Here is a 25,058-nt window from a genome sequence, read left to right as displayed (position 1 = left end):
TTTGTTTAGCGGCCGATTTCCGGTTTTGCTTGCCGGACGGTTCCGGTTCCGGTTCCGGTTTTGCTTACCGGCCGGTTTCCGGTTTTGCTTGCCGGCCGGTTTCCGTATGCAAACCGGAACCGGAACCGGCCGGCAAGCAAAATGGATTCGGCCAGCGAGGGATTCGGCGATCGGGCGGAACCGGCGACCGTACAAGGTTGGACGCAAATCGAACGGATAAAAGGATCATGTGGCTATTTAAAGAAAGGTAAATGAGACTAAAGTAAAGATCAAGTGGACGGTCGCATGCAACTAAAGAAAAAGCCATGCAACTAAAAATAGATTCAACGAAAAGAAAAGCTATGCAACTAAAAGTAGAGGCCATGCAACAAAAAGTGGAGGCATATGATCAACGAGGAACTCCATATATAATTCCATTTTTTTTCCTATACTCATATGCTCTCCATATTATATTGTTCTTCTTTTCCGTCGGAGCTCTCTTATCTTATCGAAGCCAAGAACCCTAAATTTCCTTACGGAAGTCATAAACCCTAATTTCCTAATCAAAGCCATATAACTCAAAAACCCTAATTTTCGAATTGAAGCTAAAAACCCTAATATTCTAATTAAATCCATATTTCATTTCTTCTAATCTATTACTCTAGTCATCTCCATTAACAAATTTTTGTAATCCCAATCTTGGGATTAATTGTAATCTTTCTTTCCCTTTATTAATGAAATTTGTGAATCTTTATCATTTTGTATTAATTGTTTAATATAATCATACGAATATGATATCTTCCGGTCGGAGGCCCCGGGGTCCTGCCTCAAAGTTCACGTATCCCCGGTTTGTTGACGCAAAGGTAGAGAGGGCCATCGAGGACGATGGAAGGAAGCTTTTCCTTTTGACGGAGCCCTCGTCTGCTTTTCTTCTATCGCCTCCTCATTCCGCTGCCCCATCCCCCTTCTTTGTCGCTCCCTCATTCAGGCCTGACAACACCACATAGCAGAACAGGATAACCACTGACGAGCAGCCGAAAATCCCTCCTGCAATAATTGTTGCGCGCGCTCCCCTCCCGTTGACTATGTCGCACTGCTAGCCAATACGTGCAGTCCTCGCCATGCTCCTGCAGTCCTCACCATGCTCCTGCTCCTGCTCCTGCACCTGCTCCCCTGTTCACTCCTCTCGCATGTATTCCTGAATTCTATTCGTGTATTTATTACATTTACTAACTGCAAATCATCAACTTTAAAATTGTTCAAAAAACTACCTATTTTAGATTTTTACCAACTTAAATATTAATAAATCATTTGTGATGTTCTTGGATTTAATTACATTTTGTATCTGAAATCATCAACTTTAAAAATATTCATTTAGCTTAATGTTTATATCTTTATAACTTGTAAAATGTTAATAATTTAGCAAACTTTATATGGTTTGAAGAACATGTGATACCAGTGTGTCAAGTTATTGTATATAGCCTAAAATTGTAGAATTATAAAAGGAATCTAAAAGTGGAATGCTCGACATTTCCACTTGTGAACATGAACATCTTGTTGATGATGGGGATAGGTTGGACAAGGAAGTGCAGCCTGTGGTTTGAAAGAAGCCACCCACCATGAAGACTCAAGGCAACTTTCCTCCAAGAAGAAAGAACCCAGGTGGAGCTCGAAACACAAGACAAAGTAGAATTGACTGTGGAGGACTCAACCATGGTGGTGGAGCAAGAACCCAAGGAATGGTCGAGGCAAGACGTCAAGACCAAGTTGAAGGAACCCCCTCAAGGAATTGAGATCAAAGAGAAGGCAAAGTGAACCCAACCAAGGGACAAAAGAAGAAGTCAAAAAGAGACCCCAAGAAGTGAAGTGAGATCAAGATCAATCCGAAGGGGTCGAGGTAAGGACTCAAGCCACAAAAGTGCTTCAGGATGGTTTGTGAGCTTGATGGCACTAAAGCTCCATGGGACCCCGGTGAATGTGGTGCACTCAAACAGTCCCAAACCGCAATGTGGTTTCAAGGTGAGTTGGGACAGAAGCAAGGAGTTCCAAAACGAGTTGGGACAAACCCTAAGAGACCAAATAAAAGTTGGGACAGTGATGAAGAGCCATAAACGAAATTGGGACAATGCCACGCAGTCCCAACTTGAGCTAGGAGAGTCCCACATAGCCAGGAGTCCCAATTTGAGTTGGGACCAAAGAAAGGAACCAATCCTAGTCCCAATCCCAAAAAGGGCACCACCCTCAAGTTGGAACAACCTAGACCCAATAGACAATCCCAAGGGATTGTCCCAATGGCTAGCCCCAACGGCCATATTTGGCCTATAAAAAGACGACAATGCCTCATTTGGTCCTCATTCCGTGATTCCCTAATTTTCACACCCTCTCTCACTCCTTAATCTTTTTTGCTCTAAGGAGCTTGTAATAACCTTTCTATTAATGTTTTTTAATCTAAGGATGATCCTTGGTTGTTTTTGCACATAACATTTATCCTATGTTTGCAAACAATAGAAACCTCCTAGTAACCTCTACAAGCACCAAAGAAGGGGAAGAAATGAGGTTGAATTTTGGCCACGATGTGAAGGCAAGAGTTTTCTTGAGTTTGGATTGAGACTTAGTTTCGTTAAACTTTTGACTTTGTTTGTGTGGGCTTGTTGAAGATTGTATTAGCGTAATTCAATCCTCATGCATATAGAGCAACTCCTTCATATAGTCATTGATCCACAAGATTTAGGTATTTTTGTGGAGTCTTCTTGGCAATATGATTGTTGAGTAGAGAGAGTAGATGTGGAGAAGTATAGACTATCTCTATGCTCCACCACGGTTTTGAGTAGTCAAGAAGAATGTGAGGTTCTTTGTTGTCATAGTGGTTGGTTATGGTGTGTGTGCGTGTGTGTGGAGTCTTGCTACTCTTGATTAGCAAATCATGGAGTCCACCCACTACACATGTTTCTCTTCTTTTTCCAATTCCAATTGAAGTTGGTTATGATATGCTCCCTCAATAGTGAACTCCATTCATTGTATTGATTGGAGGATGGACATCCTCCATTATAGCATAATGCCCCATTTGTTGATGTGTGACTTGCTTTTTGGACACACGTCATGATTATTCCTCAATTGTTTTTGGATTTCACAAATACTAGTGATCAGTAGTTTATGGATTTTAGGAATTTTGGTGATGAAAAGATTGAGCTAATTAAGATGAATACCATTTCTTTGTACTCTTCCAAATTGAAGATACAAGTAATCTTCGTATCAACATTTATCATATGCTATTAATGATGTTGTGACCCTAAAACATGGGGTCTCAAAACGCAAGGAAACACAGTTGGGATTAGACAAGATTGAGCCAAGTAGATGATGAAAGAGAACTCTAAGACCAAAACATGAACAGTGATGGCAAGAAGCTTACAAGCTCTATTACAACAATAATTGTAAATTACAACAGTTATCCTTTGAGAACTAGGTTATCTCCTTTTATGCTCAAGGCTTGGGGAGTTCATGTTAGTATGGCACCCTATTACAATAATTTAAATTATAACAGTTATCAGTGGAGCATTAGATTATCTCCTTTTATGCTCAACACTTGGAGAGTTCATGTTAGTCTGGCCAACTAGCCTTTCTTTTCAATGTGTACTAGTTAAACAATATGCACATTTGCAGTATGATGATATTGTGATGTGGAGCTCAAGTGACCTTACCTTTTGCATCACATATTTACTCGCTCAAACAAGTGACATATTTATGGCAATAGTGTAATGTTTTGAGCATAACTTCCAAAACTAATTGCATCTTTACATTGAGAATGAATTCCATTCTATATTTTATTGAGCATGGATAATGATGGGACCAGAATGGCCAATCTCCCGTCATAATATGACTTACTAAAAAAGAGACAATAGATCTGCAAAAAAATATTACAAAACTTTGTGAGATACTACTAGTTCAGGCATTATTCTTTATATTAGATTGCATTAAGCATATTTTAAAGAGAGACCTATTCTATACATAAATATTTCATGATTGCAATTTGGCAAGTAAAATTCAGTTTGAGTTACCTTGATTTCCATCTTTTACTTCGTCCACACGTCACAAAACAAGTTTGTCAAGAAATGCTTGTGCAGTATGTTTGATCTGCACACATGCTGATGTTTTACTATTCACAAACTCTTGCATCTGCTCTATTATTGATGGAACCATGAGGATTTCTGCATGCAAGCATGCATCTCTCTCTCTCTCTCTCTCTCTCTCTCTCTCTGATAAAGCACACAATTATATTATTTGATTGTAAAATACCATTGTTACAAATTCTTAGCCTTCTATACCTACATAGGTAGAGGGACATCCAATAAAGCCATTAGAAAACTTGAGAATGCATTTGAGGAAAAGATCCCCACATATTCCAAGATCCAAAAAATCCACATAAGAATGACTTTCAACTTGTTAACATAGGCTTTTACCCCAAGTCTACAATTGATGATTTGGACCATTTTGAATATACTTGGCAAAAACCCATTGTTGAGCATCAAATAACAATGAGATAACACTTGTCAAATCTTTGATAAGTACTTCCAAATTATATGAGTTATACAGCATTTAATAAATCTGTGTATTGTCTTTCAATGGAATGGCGCAAAAAAAACATGTGCCTGAACCTAGTCCTTGTCGGCTTAAGGCTGAACCTAATGATCTCCGAATGAATATCTTTGAAAAAAATGGCAAATGGGAATGCCAGCCATGTTGCTATACTGATCAAATAAAAATACAGCATCTTGCCAAGACCTAACACATAAAAAGTTTAATCTTAAGAGGAATGCATCCATTGGGCAATGGCCACCATGATCCTTGAACCCTAGGTTTCAATGCACCAATGTATCATGCTCATGGTAGATTTTGTTGACACATATCTCGTAATAACGCAAATCTCATATATAGGCCATCAAATGCATATCTCCTAATTATGGGGTTTAACACATGGGAGAGACTAGAAAGCATAAGCACTTCTACCCAATATATCTTCAAGATACGGGTCCACACATGTATATGTTCTATTTAAGATACATAGAATATGCTGTTTGAAGAAAAGCTTTAAATGTTGACGGGACAGCCAAGGCATGGCCTCATAAATACCTCTTAATGCTAAATCACCAACCATATCAGAATCACAATAGCCATGATAATTCAAGTCCCCTTTGCCATAACAAATGCATTTCTCCTCAGTGCCTTTGACATATTTAAGGATAGACTCGATTGCGGCCCACTCATTACTCTATTTACTATCCTACCACACATGCAATATCAGGTTGTGTTGATACCCTTCCATACATCATTGACCCACAGGCTGAAGCATATGGGATAGCTGAAGCATATGGGATAGCCAGGACGTTTTCTATTTCCACTACGTCTTTGGCACTGAAGATTGCTTTGCATCAATCATCTGGAATCTGTCCAATACCTTCTCAATGTACATCTCTTGGGACACACATAGTAACTTCTTTTGTCTGTATTGTCTGATTCTTATTCCAAAAATGTGCTAAGCTTTGCCAAGATCTTTCATGGAAAACACAAATTTGAGAGCATGACGGAGTCAAATTCTTAAACCATAGGCGTTGGGCTTGTTTCAGCCCATAGAGGCTGCATACAAGTTTGTAAACTAGATGCTCTTTCTTGGAATTGAAGGAAAGCCATATTTACATCCATTTGATGCAACTACAAATCCAAAAAGGTTGAAATAATGAAAAGTGTCCTCAATCTAGCCATTTTGACTATTGAAGAAAAAAACCTCGGAAAAATACATAACTTGTATTTGCTTGTACCTTTGCCTACTAAATGACTGTTTTGATTGTTGGGAATAAAGGGCTATCGTGCCATGGGTGTGAAAACAGCCTTAGCACGCTTAGCTCTCATATGTATGTATATATATATATATATTATATATATGATCTGAAGTGGAACAGAACCCTATTTTCCCAAAAATACAACACCTTTTTTCTTCTTTTGTTTTCTTGTGTTTGTTTCTACATCTTTTGTTGTCTGCCTGCTATTCCATTGCTCCCTTCAAACTAGTATTAGAGTGAAGGTTGAGGTGTGCATGCTTCCCAGAGTCCATGCAGCCCACAGGTCACATTTTCAGGCAGGAGACTATCAGCAGAGGTAGGAGACATGTTCACAGTTAAAGTTCATCATATTTTGCAAAAGCGTCAGTCACAGCTGTAGGCAACGGGATCGTGGCAGCCAATGTGCAAATTCATCAGGTTTTCTTTTGGGCAAAAAGTTATGCATGGCATCAATGCTGCAAGCCATCTCATGTATATCAAGATGCTTGAGGGTGTACACAATTTTGCAATGTGACAAAAGCAGTGGTACAATATCCTATTGTGGAAAAAGTAGCAAACCCTATCAAGGTCAAAGGGGTAAACATTACAGATATGAAATAAATGTTGGAGGGTGGTAGCTCCAGCCCTGCACTCTCTTTCATCTTTATTATCTTTGTACTATATTCTCTCCCTTCCCAGATTCTTCCCTCTCCAGAATCTACAACTCCTTTAATGCCTTCTCTCTCTAGAATTTGTAATGCTTTAAATGCCTTTTTTTCTCCTCTACTTTTTCCAAGATATTCCCTTTTATTCCTAGTTTTTTGTACCTATTTGGTAGTACAAGAGCCACTTTACTACCAAACAACCATTTCACCCACTTTCCCCAATTTTGTATAAATAGGCTATACCAGCCTCTTTTGTAAAGACTTTTTTACTTTGGTTGCTACTTAAAAACAAGCTCTATTATTTGGCTGTGTCTCTACTCTTTGCAACCATTTTTCTATTGCTGTCTAACAACCTTCTCACAGCTTGGCTGTGTCTATTTTGTTCTAACTCTTCCGCTGCTGCTATTAACAGCTTTTCTCACAATAAAATGATTGGGAGGAGTTGGACAAGCTTGCATGCTCGACCATTAAACTATCAATCTATGATGCCTTGCTGTTTAATATTGAAGGTTTGGCCTCTGCCTATGTTATTTGGACTAGACTACAAGAATTGTATCCCCAAATGAAAAGGCCATGTTAACTCATTATGACAAAGAACAGTGTTAAAATTGAAGAGGTGAAATGCAGTCACCCTAGTCAATTGCCATAACTGTGACACATTCTTCCAGATTTCCCTGAGAATGTAATTATGTCTCCTTTAACTTTACACTCCCTATCCACTAAGAGCAGTATAATTAGCTCTTCATATATCTAATAACTGTGTGAAATTTTCCTCAAAGTACTTTGATACACCTCACAACTTTCTCATTTAGCTTTTATCACACTTCCCGTCTTGGAGAAGCTCTCCTTGTAATAAGAACCATCCACGTTCTCCCAACCAGCCAGCACACTTTTGTATTTAACCCTCATAGGCCCAAAAAATGGAATGCACACTGCTTAGTGTTAGGTTCTTGAAGATCCATGAAATGCAACACTTTGCATTTGGATCTTTTAGAAAAAAAAAAGAGCCACACTTAGCAGTTCGCCCTCTTAGATCAATGAAATGATATCAGCCCACATTTTTTGTGAATTGTTGGGCTTCTAAAAATATGCTGGCCCTACACTTTGTTCTCTTAGATTAATCATGTTTAGGTAGTACTTTAATCTTCGGGCTCTCCTAGGTCCACCAATGTCTATCTATACCTTCATCATCTACTATAAACAAAAGAGTGACTTATATTGATCAAGCTGCCTGGTCTACTATGTTTTAATTCCATGCTGATTAGCATCAACATATAGTCATTCTACCGATCAACCGATGCTATCCTCCATTGTAACATTTTTTCTTAAGAATCAAAGATTGTCATCACCTAGACCTTACAAAGCATCCAGATGCTGCTATCCAGCTTCTTCTTGGTGAATATTGATGGCTCACGATGATCTGCTCCATTTCTCCAACCCATTAGAAGTACTATTGAGAATCAACCTCAACTCCTGTGAACATGTGCTTATGGAGAGAAAAACTATGTGTGAAAAAGTGCATGAGCACACTTTATTGTAATCAGCGTGATAGTTACAGGAAGAACTAGATTGTGATATGTAGTTAGTTGTCAAGTGTAAATGTGGTCAAAGAATATAAAATATTGTTATGACAGAATCGTACTCAAATGGATGTCTATGAGTAGACTCCACCAACCACATTTAATGTGGCAGTCCCTTGAGGACTTGTATATAAAACCCACTTGGCCCATTGTGTTTGTTGATGATCTTTAGCTGATTAATATAGTTTTCTCTTTAGTGCATAAGTTGTCATCCACCTATTGTGTATTTTACTATTTCTAGTTATTTTCTCAAATTCCTTCTCTTACTAACCAGCACGCACTACGCTTCCACATACGCCAACTCTACGAGAGTTAGATTCTTTACATGGTATCAAAGTGTGAGGGTTGGAGATCCTTCATCAAGCTCTACCATTGAAACTATGTGAGTAGTTAGAGGCGCCATTTCAAACTGGCTATCGTTATAGTAGTGTTGTTGCACATCAACAAGAGCACATCAAGAGGAGCGTACGAATCAAGCTAAATCAGAAAGATGAATGCACAGCTTGGTGGCACACTTCCAACAAAGAAGTTGGACAGGCACCACTATGCATCTTGGGAGTACAAGATGCACTAGTACCTAGTTTGGCAGTTTATTGAAGTTGTATCGAGGGAGCTCAAGAAATAGCCCCTGATCTTATAAACCCCAACTACCCCACTTGGCAGAGAGGCGCCAACCGGATAATGTATTGCTTGGAAGCATGTGTGCAAGATCACACCTGAAGCTAAATTGGAGACCCGAAGGCCCCGAAGAAAAACTAGGAAAACTTGAAGGAGATTTTCCGGCTTCAACCACGGCCCGAAAACTTCAACCACGGCCCAAAAATACCAGCAAAGAGAATGCTGGTATTGTGGAAAACCTGGCCACTTTGAAGCAGAGTGCCCGAAGAAGAAGAATGACTTGGCTGCCTCACCCCCACAGCAAATGAACTATGTTGCGAAAGCTGGCCTAGATAACAAAGATGTTTGTTATGCACTTCCCAACCTAATGACATCTAGTTCGTGGACTCTAAGCGCTTCAAAACACATGACAAGTAATCAAGAATGGTTCATGAATTTGATGGAACCCAAAAAACCCGGCGTGGTGGAGACCTGACTCCACGCACACGATTGAGCACATTGGAGATGTGGCCTTTAGCAATCACGACAACAAGCGCTACATCAAGGACGTACTGCATGTCCCGACAATCACAAAGAATTTAGTCTCGATTGGCCAAATTGTCGAGCCCAGAAAATAACCCGATAGTGAGGTTTGGGTAAAATGAGTACATGGCACATCACTATGCATTCATGGTGAAGGTCGCGGCGGACCAAGAACCCAAGACTTACAAATAAGTTGCCCAAGATCCCCGGTGGATTGAGGCAATGAAGGAGGAGATGCACACGATGTTCGACAATGATACTTAGGATTTAGTCCCAGCCTCTGAAACCAAGAAGAAACCAATTGGTTGTTGCTGGGTGTTCAAGATAAAGCATGATGCAGATGGCACGATCAACCAGTTCAAGGCTCAGTTAATTGCCAAGGGGTATGCACAAACCCATGGCATAGAATATGAGGAAACATTTGCCCTTGTAGCAAAAATGACTACCCCGAGGATAGAAATTGCACTCGCAACAGCAAAAGGGTGGCACTTGCATCAAACGGACGTGAAGAATGAATTCCTCAAAGGCGAGCTACAAGAGGAGGTTTACTTGATGCAACCACCCAGCTTCAAATCGAGTAAATATCCACATGTGGTTAGTCGATTGAAGAAGCTGCTCTACGAACTGAAGCAAGCCCCGAGAGCATGGCATTCAATGATAACATTGTATCTACACAACATCGGATTCCCAGATGTCAAAATCTGATAACTCCCAGTATATCCGAAACAATCCCAAAAGCCCGGTTTTCATTACCTTGTATGTTGATGACCTTGTCATCAATGGAGAAAGCCCTGCCGAGACACAAAAGATTAAAAGGCTGCTTTTAGAAAAGTTCAAGATGAAGGAACAGAATGACTTACATTATTTCCTCGACATCGAGGTCATTCAAACTCAAGAAGGGTTCCTACTCTCACAACGACACAATGTGTTGAACCTTCTCTACAAGTTCGGAATGACTAATTGTAAGTCCATTGTGACACCCCTTGATCGCAATATGAATCTAAGTGCAAATTCTGGCAAATTCTGCAAGCCGACATAGTATCGGCAAATAATCAGGAGTCTTATCTAATTAACTATCACCCAGCCAGACTCAGCTACCCTATCGGGCTTCTTCTCCAGTTCACGCAAACCCCTGCAACACTCACATGGATTGTACTAAGCAAGTGTTATGATATGTTAGTGGAACACTTGATCATGGTATCTTCTATAAGGCGGAGAACCAATTTGACTTGAAGGGTTCACGGATGCTGATTGGGTAGGCAGTGCATTGACAGAAGATCCACTACAAGATTATGTTTTCACTCACAACTGAGCGATCTCCTGCGGCAGCAAGAAATAACCAACAATGGCTCTATTGAGCATTGAGACCCAATATAGGGGCACAGCTGTAACTGCATGGGAATCTATATAGCTTAAAAGACTAAAGAACAACTTCAACGAATTGGTCACAAATGCGCTTTGGTCTTGACAACCTGCGGCACACCCACTCTCACACATGCACTACGCTTCCACATGTATTATCTGATTGCTAGTGCCTATGCCTTTTTCCTCATGCCTTTGTTTTGCAGATGCCTTCACTATTACAAGACCTAGCTATTTTCTCCTCGTTGCATAGTGTGTTGCTCATATGAGACCCACAATATCAGTTTATCACAAATTAATGTATTCAATGCACTTGACAATATACAAGATCATAAAATTACTCTGTCAAGCCCAAATTCATGTTCATGTAGCCTTTATACTAATTGAGACACTAGATCCACTAGCAAAACCCAAAAATAGACCCTGAAACAACAGGAGAGAGTAACCAACAAATTAACCTAGTTATTAATGATTAAATTGGTTTAAACTGCAAGTTAAGAGATTAAAAGGTGGAGATCTCTAGAGGAAGCCATGGTACAAAGCTCACCAATCTTCATTGCAGGTGTGCACAAGTAGTATAGAGTTGTTACAGCACACAATACCTACAAGAGTATGATGGAAATGGAGCAAATTACTGCCAATTTTCTTAAAAGTTCAAAATGAAAGAACATGATGTTAGAAAACTTGTTAATAGCAGCAGCAGAACAGTTGGAAGAAACAATAGACACAGCCAAGTTGTTAGACAGCAGTAGCAAAATAGTTGCAAAGAGTAGAGACACAGCCAAAGATCAGGGCATGTTTGTAAATAGCAGCAAAAATTACAGTTCTTACAAAAAAGGTTGGTATAGCATATTTATACAAATTTGGGGAACATGGGTGAAGTTTGGTAGTTAAGTGACTCTTGTACTACCCCACAGCTACAATAAATGAGGAACGTTAGGGAATAACCTTGGAAAAGTGGAAGAGAGAGAAGGCATTTAAAAAGTTGCAGATTCTAGAGAGAGAAGATTCTAGGAAGAGAGAACGTACAAAAAAGAAAGAAAGAAAGAGCGTCCTTTAAGAGGGCAAAATGGCCTATAAGACCAAACAAGAGATTACCTCTTAAGTGTTGTCTTGTCTTTGAGAACAACAAGTCAAAATAAAATAAATATTACACAATAAATAAGATAAAAAGAGACAAGGGAATCTGGTTTTCGGCACATGTGAGATTCTCAAGTTAGATATATTGTAACATGTGGGACTCTCAAGTTAAACACCGTCACTGTAGTTTTATCCATGTTTATCAACAAACCTTTGTTCGTACAAAATACTTTTACGGCATTTAGATGTCTTTGCCTCCGGAGCGTCAGAAATCAGCACGTTATCATCAGCATATAGTTAGGCATGCTCCCAAAGCCCCGAAACACTCTATGTAATGTGATACCTCATTTATATAGAGAAAGAAGAGAGTGGGCGATATTGGGCATCCTTGCTTCACTCTGATTGTGCAGAGAAAGAAGAAAGAAAGATATATAAACGTCTTTAAAGAGGCCAAAATGGCCTATAAGACGAAATAAGAGATTACATCTTGAGTGTTGTCTCGTCTTTTAGAACAAATCAAAATAAAATAAATATTACACAGTAAATATAAAAGTAATAAGATGAAAAGCGAAGAAACGAGGAATCTGGTTTTTGGCACATGTGAGATTCTCAAGTTAGGTATATTGTAGCTTCTGTCTTCGAAAGATCTCTAGCATAGGTAGATCCAGAATGGAAATGTCTCCGAAGCGAGGGAAGCACCTACGATGGCGTGAGATAATGGCTTTTATCTGCCAATGACAAGGGTATTGAGGTCGTCGTCCACAGGGCCGGGGCCTACATGCACGGCAAATTGCAATTGCCCGATCAATTGTAACCCCTTTGTTATGTCCTGGTCTGGACCACATTTGTGTATCCCTTGATGGACTTGTAGGAGTAGTAGGAGTCATGGGGCTAAAGAAAGTTGTGATTGTTCTTTGTGGATGAGCTTGTGTGGTTGTATTCTTCAACAACTTTTCCCGATGTCTCTTGAGCTCTAGCAAGAAAAGTCCTACGCATCGTTGGTCCTCATATTCCATTACCTTGTGTAGTGGGCCAATGCCTTGTTTAAAGAGGCAATGGTATCTCCCTCTGATTTCATAAAAGATACTACAATGACAAACATAGTGTTCCTCAGATTCCACTCCTTGATGATACAATTGGCAAATTCTCTCTTCTAGAGGTGGTCGTGTATATCTGCCTACCTCAATTTGTAGCCGATGTGATACAATTCTTAGCTGCCCTATCACACTACGCAGCGCATAGGATAGATGTATGTCCATATACGGTGGCCTAATGACGAATCCATCCTCCGATGTATGTAAACAGTGCGTCTTATAGTGGGCCATCTTTGTACCAAGTGGTATTTTGGGGATGATCCATGTTATCTTGTTTTCCAAGTTAATAATATCAGATCGGATCACTCTATTCTTTTCCACTTTGGTCATATTTAGGTGAGGACAGTCCAAGCTATATTGGAACGGCGGTAGTGCATTTATACTCATGCCATGTGACTCGAACCATTGCTGCATTTCAGCATACCAACAATGAGTGTCTCCATTTTCAGCCAGTTGTCTTGATGACATAAGTGCCAACCTTGGGTACCTTCATTTAGGGAGCTCCCAAAGACGTTGAATAAATGTCACTGATCGGAACAATGCCTCGGTTATTATAGGTGTTGCTCCCATCTCTGCCCGGATTATATCGTGGGGCACCAATGCTTTGCTCCTTATCATGCGAGCAATCATTGACACTAAAGGTCTCTCTAAACCTTTCGAATGATTTGCCTTGTTAAGACTCGGTCCCCATGTTTCTACTCCATAGAGAAGACCTGGTGTGACAAGTGTATCAAATAACCATAGCTTAGTGCGTGACTCTTGGAACTGCAAATGTGCACATTGTCTCTTGAGAGCACCGAGGGCTGCATATCCGTGAGAAAGTCGGGCACAAGCAGCCTCCTGTAAGGATAACCTAGGTCCTGTAAACGTTACTCGTAGGTATGTGTAGGAGAGTGTGTATTCCACCTTTTCTTCTCCCAAGAAGAATTCTGGTTCTGATCTTGTTACCCATGCTTGAGTGGTGTTAAACACCATCACTTTAGTTTTGTCCATGTTGATTGACAAACCTTTGTCCGTACAAAATAGTTTTAAGGCATTTAGATGTCTTTGTAGTCCCTCCGGAGAGTCAGAAATCAGCACAATGTCATCAGCATATAGTAATATTTGTATAGCTATACCTGCTAGGCGTGCTCCGGAACCCCCGAATCTCTCTATGTAATGTGATACCTCATCTATATAGAGACTGAAGAGAGTGGGGAATAGTGGGCATCCTTGCTTCACTCCAATTGTGCTAACCACCGCCTCTGACAAGCCCTTGGGAGACCGCACTTTTCCTGACACGGATTCATAGAGGTCATAGACTCCCCATTGCATATATGTAGGAACACCAAGGGCTTCTAGCCACTGCATAAGTCGAGCACATGGCATAGTGTCAAAGGCTTTTTGGAAATCCACAAAGCAACAATAAATCCTCTTATTGTGGGCTCTGCCCTCTTCAATAAGGGCCCGGAGGGTGAATATTTGATCCAAAGTTGTGAACCCCTTCCAAAAGCCTGCATGTCCAACTGAACGACAGTCATTCTGCTCTGCCCATTTACTCAATTCTGATTCTAGAATCGAGCCATATAGTTTAGCCAAGTAATGACCAATCATGATTGTCCTATAATTGCATGGCATCATGGGGTCTCCACTTTTGAGGATTGGCACAATGGTATGTTGTGTCCATCTAGTAGGGAAACCTTCACACATGGCTCTATTAAAGATGTGTGCTAGCAATGGAAGCAAGGTGTCGTAGGCATAGATAAAGTGTCACCCACCAATCCATCATGATCTTGGGCCTTCCCAATTTGTAACCGATCAATGGCATTTCTTACATTTTGTGGTGCAAAGAAGGTTGATTCATGTGGGCATGAGGCATTCGGGTGGGGAAGAGGAGGTTGCCCCAGGATATCATATAGAACCTTTGCATATTCATGCCACACCTGAGGTGAGGTATAGTTGTGTGGTGGGTTGCCTCTCATTAAACATTATCCATGCTCTTTTACTCTCTTGTCCTAGGAACAAGCGATACAAATGATCTTCAAATTTAGCCAAATACAATCTCTTCTTCTTCGTTACGAGGCGTTGGAAGGTTGCTCTTGCTTGGTTGTGTGTATAAATGCCCCTAGTTACATCACGCTGCAAGCATCTCCTTGTATCACGACATTCCTCATCATACCAACTATTTTGTATTACTCTACCAAGTTTAGGGGGATTGGCCGTTGTGTGAGGGAAGGCATTTGTGGCTGCTTTATGCAATGATTTGGACAATCCTTGGGTAAGTTCTTCAAGGGGTGAGAAAGGATCTAAATCTAGCATGCCATTGTATACACCACAACTATACACGTCAATTGTCTCACGAGTAAATTGATACTTAGCCAGCCCACTCTCCTTAGCATATACATCCCTTGTGCATCCATCCTTTACCTCGAAGCGTAGATATGCATGATTTGCTGCCAAGCCAATAGGTCTACCCGATATAGTGAACAATTTTATTTCAGGTATAAGAGAAGGTAATTAAAGAGTTGTAGATTCTAGAGAGAGAAGAATCTAGGAAGAGAGAGAATGTAAAGGAGATATAATAAAGATGAAAGACAGTGCAGGTCTAGAGTTGCTACCCTCCAATACATGATGTATTATGATCACACCACAAGAGCAAGGAAGAAAGATGTATTAACTCATCTGAACAACTATTAAGTTCTGTGAGACCTAAAAATACCAGCATTCAAAATGGTAAAAACAAGTTTTTATGTGCCAAGAAAATAAATCCATATTATTGAAGTTACATCCAGCTAAATAAATCGAGCCAAAACTATAAACAGACAATAAACCAGACAACTTAACAAATCATGTTTGACATTAATAAGTCGAGTAAATAACTCACAATCTTTTCTGAAGGACTAGACAAACAAGCAGTGATTAAGGGAATTCCTTCATTTTTTATCATAATCTCTGCATTGGCTGGATCTGTAACAAAGAATGAAATGTATATAGAAATTAAACAAACCTCATGGTATATAAGACCATCTACACACTTACATATCCATAGAAAACAATACACATATTTACACATTGAATATGCATGTAGATCATATACACATGACATAATTCAATATAATGCACAAAATGCAGAAATAGATGATCTTTCACTTGCATTGATCATCACGTTATAGTATAGACAGATACCTGGGCAACAATTGCAAACTCCAGCAATTCCATACTCTACCATTTTTTCACATGGCTCAGTGAGACAGTCCAAAAACAAATCAATGATATGAAGCTGCAAAAGGAAAGTGTTGATTCTAAACAGAATATTTGAATCAATAATTGATGTTCAAGAATATGAACTTCCTGAGATATGTGTGCATCATGAGCATATGCATTCCCAATAGCTACAGAAAAAGTTAATGGAGAGAAGCGACTTAGCAAATTTGCCATTTTTCCATCCCAGACCAGATTCAATCGAGATTCCTCACTCTACACATTACCAGTCTTAATCCTATGAGATATTTTAGAGCATAGCCAGATGCATCATGTAGATATGCATTCTCCATTGCTATAAATGGTTAATGAGACAAATGGCTGTGCAGATTCATGCGGGTATTTCTCATTTGGCATATTTCCATCACAAACCAACTTCAGTTAAGACTCATCATTCTATACCTTACGAGTTTCAATCATAAGAGAGATCCTAGTGCATTTTCAGGTGCATCGTGTCATCTGCATTCTCAATTGCTACATTAGAAGTTCGAGACAACTAGGTTAGGATATTGTTGGTTTGGCATTTTTCCATATTGAAACAACTTCAGTTGAGACTTGCCATTTCTATGTGTTACAATTATTAATCATTCGAGAGATTGTACAGCATTGCAAAGTGCTCAAGAAGAATCTTGCATCTCCAGTGTGTCTGTTTCATTGATGAGATTGGACCGACTTAAAAGTCAATTGGTTGCACTTCAGATACTCTTACTGTACAATGTAACTCCTTTTTTCATGCATGTTTGCAAAGCACCACAAGTTTTGCAGATGAAGCTAAAGGTACATGGGCTTCATGCATGTCTATTGTAAATACATTAAGTTCAACCATAAAACACAAGATAAAAGGCTTGGTTACAGAGGACACATTATTCTCTTTTTGTTTTCCTTTGTCTCTCCCTTATTATGTATCACGTCATTTATATCATTTGGTATCAGAACCAAGTTATTATTGCTCCTTTGTGGATGCTCCCATTGCAATAATCTGGAGTATATGTTACTCTCCTTAATACAAGTGAGGTTCAAGCCCTTGAAGAACCCATTGGAGAGGGGAGGATCTTGAACTTAATACACTTCTGATGTTGCCAACATTATATGCAAAGGCAAACACAGGAGAGGTCACACTCTCTCACCCTACCACTCAATTGGCTTTAATGTCCCTGTGATTCCCTCTGAGGAGCAATTTCCTGAATTTCCATCTCTTAACACTCGGTAACTCTACCAATGTGTTGCACTTAAACCACATTGGCATTGTTGCACATGCCACAGTGCTACTGCTGTTGCAATGAGGCTCTGCTATCCACGCCTTACACATCAATTTCTTTTTTCTTTCTTTTAGTGCACACTTGACAAATTGATACTTTATAGAAAATACATACCTTTCTGAAGAGCTCGTAATTGAAAGGATCATATGCAAAATTTGCAAGATGGGCAACAATCCTCAGTTTGCCTTCTGAAACACATCATATGCATCAGAAAACTAGATCTTATTAAGATGAATTTACATTTTAAATTATCTTTGGGGCTCCTATTTCATCGACCCATTGTCATGAAGTATTTACATCATAAGCAGAAACTCTAATTAAAATAACAAATGTTTGACTTGAAGATAGTTTAGGTTAAACAAGCTGATTTTCTCTAAGTGCTATATAAGGTTAAGGGGTTCAAACCAATCAGGATTCAAGATTGTCTTGACATTTCCGACGATCAAAGTGGAAAACGAGGCTCTAGCTTAATCAATTGGACTGCTCCACATGTTACAAGGGATCAAAGATTCTAATCTCCAATGAAATATAAGCCTATGACTGCGTAGGATGCATCTTCATTGAACCCTTGCAAAGTCTATGGAAAGGCCAAGAGACACAAATTTGGATGGTTTAACATCGGTACTTTGCATTCATGCCATGTGGCAATATACATGGCAACATTTGAATTACATGGAAAGTGTCTTTGAGAGGTATATGTGATGGAGGGATATAGAAAAAGATAGAGAACAAAGAAGAAAGAAAGATATATTAATGTCTTTTAAGAGGCCAAAATGGCCTATAAGACCATATAAGAGATTACATCTTAAGTGTTGTCTCGTCTTTGAGAACAAATCAAAATAAAATAAATATTACACAGTAAATATAAAAGTAAATAACATGAAAAGAAAATTAATGAGGGAATCTGGTTTTTAGCACATGTGACATCCTCAAGTTAGGTATATTGTAGCTTTTGTCTTCGAAAGATCTCTAGCATAGGTCGATCCAAAATGGAAATGTCTCCGAAGAGAGGGAAGCACCTACGATGGCGGGAGATAATGGCTTTTATCTGTCAATGACAAGGGTGTTGAGGTCGTGGTCCATGGGGCCGAGGCCTACGTGCACCGCAAATTGCCATTGTCCGATCAATTGTAACCCCTTTGTTATGTCCTGGTCTGAAGCCCATTTGTGTATCCCGGGGTTGACTTCTAGCATTAGGAGTGATGGGGCTAAAGAAAGATGTGATTGTTCTTTGTGGAAGAGAAGACGAAGAGAAAGGATAATATACTATTAGGAAAACAATACCATCTTCTTAGACTCCAAAAGTAACAACCCTAAAGAACTACTTAAATCTCAATGATACTAGTTCATAATAGTCTTTCCTTCTTTTCTCTTGCTTCTGCTAAGACTCCTCTCACTTCTTCTAGCCTTCTTATTCTTTCTCCTCCCTCATTGCTAAGAATAACCTCCTATTTATAGGTTTTTAGTTGCGTTATTCTTGCTTTTTTCTTTTCTTTTTTTTTTACATATCCTCGAGTTTATGTGAGGCATTTTTTTATATCACTATTTCTGCTTTGTCATGCCAAATTAGTCATACAAGAAAGCTCTCTTTGTCACCTTTCTTTTGAAATTTGGATATGAGATAAAGAAGTTATGAGCTTTTTTCTCTACCTTGCTTTTTCTGCGTCATTTTTTCTTTTTCTTTTTTCTTGCGTTTTCTACTTTTGAAAAACGCCTCTAACTTGATATCCCTTCAAGTTCCTTTGCCTTTTAACTCTTGAACCATTCATATCGTGCTTTATTCTCATATACCTTAGCATCCAATGAAATTTGTCATAGTCTTTTCTTACGAGCAATAATTGACTTCACAATATGTCAGCTCTCAAGCCAACTATTAACGGGGAGAAGAAAAAGTGAAATTGAACGGTTCAAGAAGAGCAATAGACTCTATACTTGTAAATATAAGTTGTATTTGAGGTTTTGAATATTCAGGATTAGCGTCCACTACCTATATTGTACTTAACAATGTATCAATAATGTAATAATGTACTTTCTTTGGCTAAAGAAAGTTGTGATTGTTCTTCGTAGATGAGCTTGTGTGGTTGTATTCTTCAACAACTTTTCTCGATGTCTCTTGAGCTCTAGCAAGAAAAGACTTAGGCATCGTTGGTCCTCATATTCCATCATTACCTTGCATAGTGGGCCAAAGCCTTGTTTAAAGAGGCAATGGTATCTCCCTCTGATTTCATAAAAGATACTACAATGACAAACATAGTGTTCCTCAGATTCCACTCCTTGATGACACAATTGGCAAATTCTCTCTTCTAGATGTAGTCATGTATAGCTGCCTACCTCAATCTGTAGCTGATGTCAGGAAGTTCGCAGTTGTCCTATCACACTACGCAGCACATAGGATAGATGTATGTCCATATACGGTGGCCTGATGACGAATCCATCCTCCAATGTGTGTAAGAAGTGTGTCTTATAGTGGGCCATCTTTATACCAAGAGATATTTTGGGGCTGATCCATGTTATCTTGTTTTCCAAGTTAATAATATCAGTTTGGATCACTCTATTCTTTTCCACTTTGGTCATATTTAGATGGGGACAGACCAAGCTATATTGGAATGGGGGTAGTGCATTTATACTCATGCCATGTGATTCGAACCATTGCTGCATTTCAGCATACCAACAATGAATGTCTCCATTTTAAGCCAATTGTCTTGATGACATAAGTGCCAACCTTGGGTACCTTCATTTAGGGAGCTCCCAAAGACGTTGGATAAATGTCACTGATTGGAACAATGCCTCGGTTATTATAGGTGTTGCTCCCATCTCTACCCGGATTATATCGTGGGGCACCGAAGGAAAAGAAAAAGAGAGGGGCATGCGAGAAATTTCAGGAAACACGACAGCATAAGTCGAGCGCAGATAATGAAATTTCAAAAAAAAAAACAAAGGGCATCAACAAAATTTCATAAACTCAAGACTACTCACATAAAATAAAGGAAGAACACAAACATACACACGTCATTTCAAGACCCAACGAGAGTGTCAAAGTTAATACGTTAGAAAATGTGCTGACAGAACGAGATTTTCGTGTCGTGGAGATGTGCTCATAGAATGGGATGTTCGAGTCAAGCAAGTTCCGATTGAGGGAGTTCTGACCGAAGAGAAGACAGAGGGAGTTCTGGTCGAATGAGATGTTTTGATATAGGCATGTGGGTTTGACGTGCAATGCACTGTCCCATGTTTGTACCATATGTGTTATCCGTACGAGAGGTACAGGGATGGATGAATGAGAAGGTTTGTATGTGAAGTTTTGTTGTGTCTATGTGGAAATGTGCACAAGAGGGAGTGTGAGTGTGAGTGGAAACGCAGGAAATTAAGCAGAAAAAGCAAGGTAGAGAAAAAAGCTTCTTCATCTCTTATCCAAATTTCAAAAGAAAAGATTCATAAGAAAGCTGACAAAGAGAGCTTTCTTGTATGACAAATTTGGATGACAAACCAAAAATAATGATATGCAAAACGCACCACACAAACTCGAGGATATGTAAAAGAAAAGAAAAGAAAAAATCAAGAATAACGCAATCAAAACCCTATAAATATGTGGTATTCTTAGTAATAGGACGGGGGGGATAGAAGATCTACAAGAAGAACTAAGGGAAAAAAAGAAGATTAGAAGAATTGAGAAGATGATTAGTAGAAGAAAGAGAGAAGAAGGAAAGACTATTTTAGTAATAGTATATTGAAGTAGTTATTTGGGGTTGTTACTCTTGGAGTATAAGAAGATTGTATTCTTTTCTTAATAATATATTCAAGTATTCTTTTCTCTTCCTCTTCTCTTATCTATCATTTTTCTCTCTCTCCTCATCAATAAGGATCACAACCAAAGACTTTAAAATGAGATACTAAGGGCTTTACACCTGTAAATGCTTCTACAGGGGTCATTGCAGCAACTGCTTTTGTTGGGCAGCAGTTAATGATGTAGACTACTGTGTTGACAACTTCACCCCAAAATGAGAGAGGAAGATCAGATTGAGATACCATTTTACAAGCCATCTCTTGGATTGTCCGGTTCTTCCTTTCCACAACTCCATTTTGTTGAGGAGTATTGGGTGTAGAAAATTGGGGAGCAATGCCTCGTTGAGAGCAGAAATGGTGGAAAGCTTGGGAGATAAACTCTCCAGCATTAGCCGACCTGATCTTTCGAACTTTCTTTGATGTCTCGTTCTCCACAAGAGCTACCCATTCTTGAAATTTTGTGAAGGCTTGAGATTTTTCTACAAGAAAATAAACCCAAACCTTGCAGGAGAAATCATCAATGATGAGCATGAAGTAGCATGCACCACCAAGAGTAGTGGTTTTCATGGGACCACAAAGATCCATGTGCACTAACTCCAAGATAGATGTTGCACGGTGAGTGGTTTCATGAGGGAAAGGCTCTCGATGTTGCTTGCCATGAAGACAAGCAACACATGGGGTATTGGGAGTTTTGAAAATAGGCAGACCCTCAACTAGTTGTGAAGAGGAGAGCTTTTGTAGAGAATCGTAGTTGAGGTGACCAAACCTAGCATGCCACAACATAGGATCTTCTTGTGCCACCAAGGCATGAGAGCCTTGAAGAAGATGAAGAAGATGAGATTTGGACTTTTCGAAGGGGCTATGGGAGCTTTTTAGGCGATATAAACCCCTTTCTTGTGTGCCACTAGCTACAATTTGTAGGTTGTTGGTGTCAATCACTTCCAAAACTGAGCTATCAAAGTAGACTCCATAACCTTGCTTAGTGATTCGCTAGACTGAAAGTAGGTTGGCAGAGATGCGAGGCACATGTAGCACATCTTGAAGAACGACAGGTTCCTCATTTGAAGAAGTTTTAAGAAACACATTACCCACACATGAAGCCTCAATGCTTGAGGCATCTCCTATGGAGATTTGAGAGGAGCTAGGCTTCACATCATGCAAAATGGATTTTTCATAGGTCATGTGTGAAGTGGCACCACTATCTACTAACCACTCATCAATGGTTGAGGTAGTTAGTCCAGCCAAATGTGAAGTATGTTCCTCAATGCCAAGGAAAACTATTTCTTTGGCTGAGTGGGCTGAGTGGGCCAAGTTGGATTTCGGTGTAGGTTGATTTTCGGTAGAAGAAGAGTTCTTAGCATTGTCCCTTCTCTTTTTCCGACAATCAGGCTGAATGTGACCTTTGTAGCCACAATAATGACAAGTGAGCTCCTTGTAGGCTGGGTTGTTTGGTGGTTTTGGATTGGGATTGTTGGAGTTACCATTTTTCTTCCACTTGCCTTTACTTGTCGCATGTAGAAGCGTCTCATTTGAAGTTTGAGCACTTTTCTTCCTTGTTGCCCTGTCTACTTCTCCCTAGATGCTAGGTGAGGCTCAAATGAGGGGAAAAGAAAAAAAAGAACCTCTTCTATAGGGTTGGGAGGGAGGGATAAAAGAAGAGAGGTGTGTGTGCTCTTTAGTAAAAAAATCAGGCTGAGGATATGGAGACCTCACAACTCTGATACCATGTGAGAAATGTTGTTAATAGCAGGAGCAGAGCAAACAAATTAGACACAACCAAGCTGTGAGAAGGCTATTAGACAGCAGCAGAAAAAATGGTTGCAAAGAGTAGAGATACAGCCAAAGAATAGAGCTTGTTTTTAAGTAGCAACAGAAAAATAAAACTATACAAAAGAGGCTGGTATAGCCTATTTATACAAAATTGGGGAATGTGGGTGAAATGGTTGTTTGGTAGTTACGTGACTCTTGTACTACCAAACAGGTACAAAAAACTAGGAATAAATGGGAATATCTTGAAAAAAGTAGAAGTAGGAAAAGGCATTTAAAGCATTGCAAATTCTAGAGAAAGAAAGAAAGATATATTAACGTCTTTTAAGAGGCCAAAATGGCCTATAAGACCAAATAAGAGATTACATCTGTGTTGTCTCATCTTTGAGAACAAATCAAAATAAAATAAATATTACACAGTAAATATAAAAGTAAATAACATGAAAAGAAAAGAAATGAGGGAATCTGGTTTTTGGCACATGTGAGATCCTCAAGTTAGGTATATTGTAGCTTTTGTCTTCGAAAGATCTCTAGCATAGGTCAATCCAAAATGGAAATGTCTCCGAAGAGAGGGAAGCACCTACAATGGCGGGAGATAATCGCTTTTATCTGTAGATGAAAGAGAGTGCAAGTTTGGAGCTGCCACCCTCCAACAATGCCCACTATAGCCCACTCTCTTTGGTCTCTATATAGGTATCACATTACATAGAGTATTTCATGGGTTTGGGAGCATGCCTAACAACATTGCTGCTGATATTGTGCTGATTTTTTACGCTTCAAAGGGACTACAAAGACATCTAAATGCTTTAAAACTATTTTGTACGGACAAAAGTTTGTTGATAAACATGGATAAAACTAAAGTGACGGTGTTTAACACCATCAAGCATGGGTAACAAGATCATAACGGGAATTCTTCTTGGGAGAGGAAAAGGTGGAATACACACACTCCTACACATACGTAGGAGTAACATTTACAGGGCCTAGGTTCTTCTTATAGGAAGCTGCTTGTGCCCAACTTTCTCATGGATATGCAGCCCTCGGTGCTCTCAAAAGACAATGTGCAGATTTGCAGTTCCAAGAGCCTCAGCAAATAACTTCCAACTCTGCATTGCTATCTCAAAGAATTTGCTGTTCCATGGGAAGCCCAAACATATCAAGATCCAATACCACTTCATACAACGCTCATTTCAGATGAGAAGGTGAATCTACAGTGGGGATCTCTTTACACTGGATGCAGAACCTGGGCAGATAAGAGGCTATTGTGCAGCATCCAGCTGCAAGAGTATCAGCAAGCAGATAATGCAGGAATTCGGGCAACCAAAATTATGAGAGAGCAGTTAATATAGATGATGTAGATAAAGTGCTTGAATGAGAGGGTTGATGTGAACAAGTGCAAATTTTCCACCACGAGGATTAGAGACCTGAACTGTTAACACAATCTTCGTAGAGAACATTAGGCCTGATTGAATGCTTCAATCCATCACGTTGTATCTGTAATCACTTAGAAGTATATGAGCTTACAACTCCATTGTATCATCCTTATGCTTTAATCATGCTTTGGTGATATGATTAATATATATTTTTTACTTCCTCTAGTTTTTTGTGGTTTCATTAGAAGCTCACCAACTACTTTAAGAAAAAAGGAAGACCTGAAAAATTTCTGAGCTATTGAAATAGAATTAACAGGAAACTGCCTTGTATAGGAGTTCCTTAATCATAAATTCGTACCAAACACATATGCTTTAATATGAGAATCCAGGAAACCTTACCTTCTTCACCTGCGTTCTGGAATTCTGTGACCAGCTCCTGCAGTGGTTTAAACAAGAACAGTAGGGGCAGGTTGAAATTAGTTTGATCCTCCTCCTGGAAGGAAAAGAAGAAGAAGAAGAAGAAGACCATTTACTATCACCTGGAGGTAGTCATCACGGGATGTACCGTGTTTGCCGGTACGTTGCCTCTGCCTCTCTTTGCTCGTGAACATCATTCCTCGCTTTCTTTTACTTCTTTTGTTTACATTATGTATTCCATCGCAGGCGACGACGTTTCCACACACAACCAAAGTAGTAGCGACAGCACACTATGATAAACCTAAAACACATGGGGAATCTCGAAACAAACCCAAAAACACGGTGGGGAGAAGAGATATCAAAGCCAAACTATGATTAAATTATCACTGTCACTTAATCCTAAACAAAAGAAGGTTTTATTACAAGCTCCTTGGAGATAACTAAGATTAAGGAGAGAGTGAGTAACCTGGGAAATCGAGGAATGAACAAAACTGTAAAAGATTACGTGT

The 25,058-nt window shown here is 39.4% G+C and overlaps 1 protein-coding gene and 1 pseudogene across 10 annotated transcripts; both read right to left on the bottom strand.

Annotated features, from left to right (window-relative positions):
• Positions 1-3,352: 3,352 nt before the first annotated feature.
• LOC147854529 (ARM repeat superfamily protein) lies at positions 3,353-24,783 on the bottom strand. 10 transcript variants are annotated; one of them, XR_015531062.1, is made up of 8 exons: positions 24,672-24,777; positions 24,532-24,568; positions 17,327-17,400; positions 15,879-15,972; positions 15,577-15,659; positions 11,087-11,141; positions 4,035-4,152; positions 3,353-3,880 (listed from the first exon to the last, which is right to left on the bottom strand). XR_015531062.1 is itself a non-coding variant. In XM_087331601.1 (8 exons), exons 1-7 carry the CDS (start codon positions 24,744-24,746, stop codon positions 4,066-4,068), a joined length of 537 nt encoding a protein of 178 aa, XP_087187727.1. In that variant the 5' UTR covers positions 24,747-24,777; the 3' UTR covers positions 3,353-3,880; positions 4,035-4,065. The 10 variants fall into 10 exon arrangements, 8 of the variants coding, with proteins under 8 accessions (XP_087187727.1, XP_087187729.1, XP_087187732.1 ...); XM_087331601.1 differs by having other exon boundaries at positions 4,035-4,184; XM_087331603.1 differs by having other exon boundaries at positions 4,035-4,110.
• On the bottom strand, positions 12,344-14,063 carry LOC147854530 (uncharacterized; annotated as a pseudogene).
• Positions 24,784-25,058: the final 275 nt, after the last annotated feature.

The sequence above is a fragment of the Azolla caroliniana genome, unplaced genomic scaffold, assembly GCF_043228905.1.
Source record: "Azolla caroliniana isolate FFs.n. ecotype wild unplaced genomic scaffold, voAzoCaro1.0.p SCAF_15, whole genome shotgun sequence".
Taxonomy (NCBI): Eukaryota; Viridiplantae; Streptophyta; class Polypodiopsida; order Salviniales; family Salviniaceae; genus Azolla; species Azolla caroliniana.
The sequence above is the reverse complement of the archived record's forward strand: the minus strand, read 5'-3'. Positions and strand labels throughout refer to the sequence as shown.